The sequence below is a fragment of the Barbus barbus genome (genome assembly GCF_936440315.1).
Source record: "Barbus barbus genome assembly, chromosome: 21".
In the NCBI taxonomy this organism is placed as follows: Eukaryota; Metazoa; Chordata; class Actinopteri; order Cypriniformes; family Cyprinidae; genus Barbus; species Barbus barbus.
In genome coordinates this window covers 28,254,292-28,262,245 of record NC_136749.1, presented here as the reverse complement: position 1 = coordinate 28,262,245, position 7,954 = coordinate 28,254,292, and the positions used below count along the sequence as shown (strand labels likewise).

General features: G+C 33.0%; 1 protein-coding gene across 1 annotated transcript in view; it reads right to left on the bottom strand.

Moving 5' to 3' along the window:
• Positions 1–973: 973 nt before the first annotated feature.
• Positions 974–7,954, bottom strand: part of nr1d2a (nuclear receptor subfamily 1, group D, member 2a) — an 8,557-nt gene continuing 1,576 nt past the window's right edge. The window contains exons 2-8 of the mRNA XM_079445577.1: positions 6,554–6,766; positions 6,369–6,457; positions 5,219–5,363; positions 4,536–5,083; positions 3,562–3,747; positions 3,266–3,476; positions 974–2,084 (exon numbers count right to left, since the gene is read on the bottom strand). Of these exons, the coding sequence (XP_079301703.1) occupies positions 1,888–2,084; positions 3,266–3,476; positions 3,562–3,747; positions 4,536–5,083; positions 5,219–5,363; positions 6,369–6,457; positions 6,554–6,766 (1,589 nt within the window). The 3' untranslated portion in view covers positions 974–1,887. The remainder of the gene's footprint in view (positions 2,085–3,265; positions 3,477–3,561; positions 3,748–4,535; positions 5,084–5,218; positions 5,364–6,368; positions 6,458–6,553; positions 6,767–7,954) is intronic.

Sequence of the window (7,954 nt, the reverse complement as noted above, 5' to 3'; positions counted from 1 at the left end):
CACGTTCAGGGGTGTCCAAAAGCCTGAGAACACATAGAAAATCATTGATTGTTTTCTTTAATTCTGCCAATAAAATAAAGAAAGTTTATAAAATTGAGAGAAATATTTAATATTTTGCCGAATTTCTAGGACACAAATAAAATGCAAGACAATTTCTCATGAAAATGTTTTTTTTAGGTAACATCTCATTTGTTAACATTACCTAACAATGAGCATGATATGATTTAACAGCAATATATACACTTTTAAAATGGCATTTATAAATCTTTGTCAATGATAGTTAATAAAATATATTTCTTTTTTTCTTGTTAGTTCACAGTACATTTATTAATGGTAAAAGATACAACATTTGATCTACAAATTATTATTAAATGTGGAAATTAAGATGAAGTAATGCTGGAATGTTTTAAGTATTGTTCATGGTTAGTTAATGCTAACTAATGTAGCAAGTCATGTTAATAAATTAAATCTAATTGTGAAGTTTATTGACAAAATATTTTTAAAAATCTACAAAAAACTAATTGATGTTTCTGAAGATTGTATCCTATCCCGTGTTTTCCTAATTAACCGATTTTAGAAATAATTTTGGAAAATATTTGGAATATATATACAGTATGCAAATTTTCTGATTGACCTATTAAATTAGAAATGTACACTACACAGCTCAGTATGGTGTGCACTGTATCCCACAATGCAATGCAGTTGAGTATAATAAACCTGAAGTCATATCAAGCAACTAATTTTTTAATTAGGAAATTAATTGGCCTAAAACATCAAAATAACACATTCTAGGATAACCCCTTGCTGAAAGAAACGTAATGAGGTCATGATATAATAATGCCACATACTACTCTTTATAATTGAGGCATTTATCATTGCATAATTTCCATAAGCTATTCTTAAAGTAGCAGAACTATGTCAATCCATACACCGCTTATCAGTATGAAGTGCAATAAAGAGGCATGACAGTTAATGACAAGTAAATATTTATTGATTTTATATTTCACATAGATATACACAACTATACATACTGCACTGTTTTTATAAGGAAACAAAAAAACATGGACACCAGAGCTGAACAAGAGAGTAGTACGTCTTTTCCTGTCAGTTACAGGCTGAGAAATGTCCATATTGTCAAGCTGTTTCCATATGCATAGAGTAAACCGGGAGCAGCGCATCCCAAAATAACTGGGATTTTAACATCGCTTCCCTGCTCCGCGATTATTACAGAGAAGAAAAACAACAAATGTTCCCCGTGTCCGTAAATGTGGCGAAAAATGATAAGGCAATCTGTACAAACGTCCATAAATAAACTCCATATCTTTCATAGTTTTGTTCATACGTTTCCTGCTGAATAATGGAAGACTATTAACACCTCTCTGTACGTGGTCTATAGAAAAACGCCATTTAAAGTGACTCATAAATTACAACTCGGCACTGTTATTATGGTGTCGGGGGAGCCGAATGCACCCGATCTGTTCATCGACACCTCGTGCAAAAGCATTGCCCCTGTTATACAGGTTCAAATGATGCCAACATGCTGCCAGCAACAGGCATACATTCAGGAAAAAAATGACATTATATATACACGATCAATCTTTTGGACAAGATACGACATAAAGCTGCTCTGATACGAAGAGCCATGCGTTAGCAGCTATTGCACATAATGAAAGGATGATATGCTGCTGAGGAAGAGTCTGGTGTTTTACAAACCAATGTGAAATGTAGGCAACCTTTGCTTGTGCGTCATGAGCAAATCACGATGATCTCTAATATATCTTTAAAACCTGAACGAGTCCGAATGCGTCTTTACTCACAAAACAGTAAAAAAGCCTGTTAAATACATTCAAGAGGGAAATTTACAGCCCAGGTTGGTCAGACAGAGAGTTAAGGTTGGATTTTGAAGGCGAGCAGCTCCTCGGAGTGCATGTTATTGAGCGAGCGCAGCTCAGGCAGCTTCAGCAGCAGCTTGGTGAAGACGGCGGCTTCGTTCGAGTGGTTTTTCATGATCAGGTTCCTCAGAGCTCTGATCAGGGTCTCCTGCAGGGCCTCCACGCTGCTTACGTCCTCGATGGCCGATCGGTCTGCCAAAACATGCCAAATTTCATAAGTGTCACGAAAGAAGCGATCAAGACGCTAATACCAGTAAACGTATATAAGGAAATTATTTTATTAGAATTACTGAAATTGTGCAATAATTGTAAAACGTAAAACCAGTATGTATAAAATTGTTTAAAATTCACCCAAGATGATAAATATATATATATATATATATATATATATATATATATATATATATATATATATATATATATATATATATATATATATAAACCAATTTATATATATATATATATATATATATATATATATATATATATATAATAAATCAAGAAATAATACATTAATAATACAAATGATTAAAGATAAATAATTAATATTAACATATTGATTTAAATGCTTAAAAATGATTAAAAGCAAAACCAGTAGCATAAATAAATAGTTCAAAATTCACTCAAGATGGTGAAATTGCGAAATATATATATATATATATATATATATATATATATATAAATGTCTAAATAATCAAATAATATTATTATAAATAAACATTATTGCTAATATATTAATATAAATTATTAAAAACAATGTGTCAATTAATAGTTCAGAATTCACCCGAGATGGTGAATTTAGTCAGAGAAATTGTTTAATTTTTAAATAAAATATAATATAATATTTAAATATAATATTTAATTAAATTATAAATAATCAGTTAATAATATTATTAAAATAAATTATTTATTAATACTATAAATGAGTAACAATAATTAATCAATAAAAAAGTAATGAATAATATAAATTATAAAAACATAATTCATTATACATGTTTCAATAAATATTTCAAAATTCACCCCAAGATGGTGAATGCAGCCAGAGAAATTGTTAAAATATATATTATTTTTTTTTATAAATACATAAAAATAAATAAATAAATTCCAAATAACTCATTAATAATATAACTAAAAATGTGTAATTTCTAATACTTGCTGCCCATTATATTCCAAACGGTTTCTTATTGCTTAATTGGTTTCAAGAAGACAGCTTCCTATATAGGCAGTAGACAAAAGGACGACTCACTAGGTAACAGTATCTCTTATACTCCAGCAGTGTTATTTTTAGCATTAATTGTATACTATTATAGTGTTTATTAATATTTAGAATTGGCTTGTGTCATTTTTATTGTTGGCGTTTTTGAAGGGCGTACCTGCAGACACCAGCACCACGGCGGAGAAGAGTCTCATCTCTTCCTCGTTGAGCTGCAGGGCGGTGAGCTTCTCGCTGAACTCAAACATGCAGTTGAGCAGCTCTCCGGCACCCATGGAGCGCAGCAGGTCCACGCTGTACTTCCTGCCGCTCAGGAACCTCACGGTCCGCTCTTTCACATCGAACAACGACACGAAGCGCACCATCAGCACCTGCGCGGAGGAAACGGAGGAGAGCGTTAGGGGTCTGATGGATGCTTGCGCTGTCCGAAACACGCCGGGACTCGTGTTGCTTTACCTCGAAGGTTCCCGCCTTGAGGAGGTTGACCTGGTCATGTTGGGAGAGGTCCTGGAAGCCCGGGATCCACTTGGCAAATTCCACCACTTCTCGTACGGCTGGGATGAAGCTCTTGGAAAACTCCTCCCAGATTTCATGACCGGGCTTGCAGGGGTCAACGAAGGGAGAAACGCTCATGGGACACACCTGAGAGAGGACCGACAGAGTCCAATTACACCAGGTACACTTTCAGAGTCACTTAAAATCATCATTTGTGATGGAGACATTAAAGATGTTACCAAATTCTTATTCAAATTTTTAGATAGTATGGAATTTATCCCTGCAGAGAGCACAATCTCATAATCCACTGCTTTGAGTTTGAAAAAATATGAAAAAAGAAAGAAATTGTCTATAAAATATATATATATATATATATATTATAAGATTTATTGAAATGATTTAATAATTATTCAAAGCACAACCAATATGTAAAACGAGATGGTGAATGCAGCCAGAAAAATTGTCTGAGAATTAATTTATAGTTTAGAAAAGTAAACCATTAAACAATAAATTATTCATATGGATTAAATAAATTAAACTAACAATATAAATGATTCAATGCATACAATAAATGCAATTATTTAAGAATTATTATTATTTATTTATTTTTTATTTAAAGGAAAACTAATATGTAATATTGATAATATTTTTTCCTCAATAAATTAGTTTTTATATTTTAATTAAAAAATGTAGTTTTAGTAATTTTATGTGCTTTTGTCATAATTTATATATTTATTTTTTAGTATAAGCTTAAACATATTTCAGTTAGTTGCCAAAGCAAAATTTTTAATTTTCATTTAAAAGTTTTTAATCTAATAATTCAGCTTTATTTCAATAATAAAAACGTAGTTTTAGCCTAAGTTTTAGTTAACAACAACACTGATCCTGAGTGTGTATTGCTAATAATTATGTGTAAACAACAGAAGGTCACTAACCAGGTGTCCTCGGTTTCCTCCAGTCTGGACTTTGTTCATGTTTGTGTGGTAAGGCAGGTTTTCTGGGCTTCGACGGCACTGCTGGGTCACGTGATACCCGGTCACATGTTCCCTGTAAGGTCCAGTGGTGGTTTGGAGGAGGTTGTCGGTGGCGGCGCTCTCGTTCCAGCGGCTCCAGCATTCCCGCGGAGGCTCCTCGTCCTCCTTACTGCAGCTGCTGAGCGTTTCGGAGCCGGCTGGAGATACAGAACCGTACGTGAGAGGAACGCGTCCGGTGCTCAGCGTGTCTTCCTCCCCGCTGTCGGAAGAACAGGATGACGCTGTGTCCATAGGGACGGCTGACTCTGAGTCCCGGGAGAGATCGGAGGAGGAGCGTGGTGAATCCGGTGGCGACGGCAAGGAGGAGCTGGAGTCGCTCTGGCTGCTGTCGATGGCGCCGTGAAGCATCTGCTGCAGCTGACTGTTGTTCATCATGTTATTCATGGCCGTCTGCATCTCCAGGAGCATCCGCTGCTTCTCACGCTTCGGGATGCGTCCGAAACGCACAGCTGGAAGAGAGATTCACTGCATTAGTTCCTCTGCTCTGGACTACTGTTCTACAAAAAATGTAGTTGTGCAAGTCCTAAAGTCAACATCACAAAAGCTTGAGCTCATAAGGAAGACGGATATGGCTTGTAACTCACCGTCTCGAGACATCCCGACAGATAAACACTTCTTGAAGCGGCACTGCTGGCAGCGATTGCGGTTTATCCGCACAATAATGCAGCTTTCTGTCTTCAGGCATTTCTTATACTGAATATTCTGCTGGATGCTTCTTCTGAAGAAGCCCTGTAAAAAAAATATTACAATTTATTAATGTAATATTATATATATATATATATATATAGATCTATAACCTATATAATATTTTGAATGATATTTTATTAGATCTTTTTTTTTTTTTTTTTTTTTTCAGTTTTAGTTTTAATTAATAGTAATTTTAGTTCATTTTAAATTTTTTGTTTTACTTAAAATTACAAAATGACGTATATATATATATATATATATATATATATATATATATATATATATATATATATATATATATATATATATATATATATATATATATATATATAATTGTTTATTTTAGTTAACATTAGCATGGTTATAACATTAAAACCATAAAAACATTTGTTACCTGAAATAAAATAAAGATTAACTGAAATAAAATTAGTTAAATAGAAATATAAAATATATTTCAGCTAGTTGACAAGGCAGCATGACCATTTTAATTTAGTTTAACCTGAACATACTAAAATAACTAAAACTGGAATAAAATTAAAAGAAATTATATAGACATTGAAACAATTCCTAAAATGATAAAACACAACAAAATTCCTAAAATTTTAAATGAAAACACAAAAGACAGACATAAAACCTAATTCAAAATATTAAATAAAATCAATATTATTCAAATATTAATTAAAACTGTAATAGTATCTTAATTATACTAAAATAACACTGACAACAACACTTTTCTCTTAAAAATATCATATCTGGAAACATTACAGGTCTGTTCCAAATCCCTTTGACTGAAGAGAAACATTTGAAATGCAAACTCAAAAAAATAGTGCAAAATGCACATATTTCTAAGCTATGCATAAAATAAGTTGAAAAATAGTTTTTTGGGGTTGCATCCTCTGCAACGCAAATAGTTTGACTTAAAGTATATACATGCAAAGCTGTAGAATTTGGCTAAAAGTTTCTACATAGTGCTGCCTTGAAATGCTCCCTTACCTGTACAACACTAGGGTTTGGAACAGAGCCCAAATGTAAGATGTATTTCCTTACCTTGCAGCCTTCACAGGCATGAACCCCGTAGTGGAAGCCCGAGGCGACATCTCCACACACTTTACAAAACAGCACCATCCCGTTAAGCTCTGGAAAGTCATGTAAGAGTTAGTCATACCCAGTGGACAAATCCTGCCAATTTTAAACAGCTGAATCACATATAAGCTTATTCAGTGTTCACTCACTGGTGATGCTGCTCTTGGCAGCGAGGGTCTTGTCAGAAGCGTGTCCGCGTGGGTGTTTGGACAGCAGTCCAGCGGTGGGCAGGTCTGTCAGGCGGCTCGGTTTAATGGGCAGAGGCGGGGAGGATGATGGGGAGCGGCTGTTAGAGCTGTCACTCATGCAGGACTCCGGGCTGGGGGCGGAGCTTGAGGAGCAGACGTAGGCTATCACGCCTCCTTGGAAATGAAGAAAAGAGGTAATGTTTTAAAAATCCACAATTAAAAGACATTTACAAGCGTGTGACCACTAAACTTGAAATTGAATATGCATTGTCTAGAATGAAATTTTTAGTTGCAGTAAAATAAAAGTAACAATAACCAGGTTAATATAACTAAATCCACAAAATAATAGTTTTATTTAACCTAGCTGCCAACATTTCTCAAGTGGATATACTAAAATAAGTAAAAAGAGGGAACTTTTTAAACAATGCACACTCAAAAAATTACATTTATAAGAGGATGACCACCTATGCACAGTACTAAACATGATTTCAAATATGCATTTTTTTTTTTAAATACCAAAATAAATTTTACATAGTGAACAATAACCAGAGTTAATATAGTTAATATAAAACCATAAAAAATCATTACTTGAAATAAAATCAACATTAACTTAATAAAAAAAACTAAAATTAAACTTTTTTTTTTTTTTTTGGCCTAGTTGCTAACATTTCTCGTTTTAGTTTAAGTGGATGCACTAAAATAAGTAAAAAAAAGTGCACACTTAGAAAATACAATTTTATGATTTTGACCAGTTAACTAAAATGAAACTAACTTTATGAATTTGCACATTTGTTATCAAATAAATAAAATAATAATACTTAAAACTTTTTAATTTCACCTAGTTGCCAAGAAGACATTTTTATTTTAGCTGAAGTTGATGTACTAAAATAAGCAAAAGGAGGAAACTTTTTTTTTTAAATGCACACTCTAAAAATTAAATAAAAAAACTATTAACAGTTATGCACAAAGTGATTTCAAATATGCATTACAGAATGAAAATTTTGAAAAATCTTACTAAAAAGGACAAAAAACAAAAATAAATGAATCACATTACAGTTGAAGATGTTCCAAAATATGTTTTACTCGTGATACAATTTGACCTTGGCTGTATTAATTCACATATTGGATAATTGCATTATATAAACTAATTTCAATAGGTGACCTGGTCATCTTGGTGTGAAGAAGTCACAAATATGCTTGCATAAACAGTTATCCTTCATTGTTGACACAATTATAGAATTATATAGTCTTCTGCAGTGCACATGTTGGATGAACTTCCTGATTTTGAACAGCTCATAACCTATTTTTAGATGAATGAAACTGCACAGGATTATGTTTAATTACACTAACCAGTAACACTAA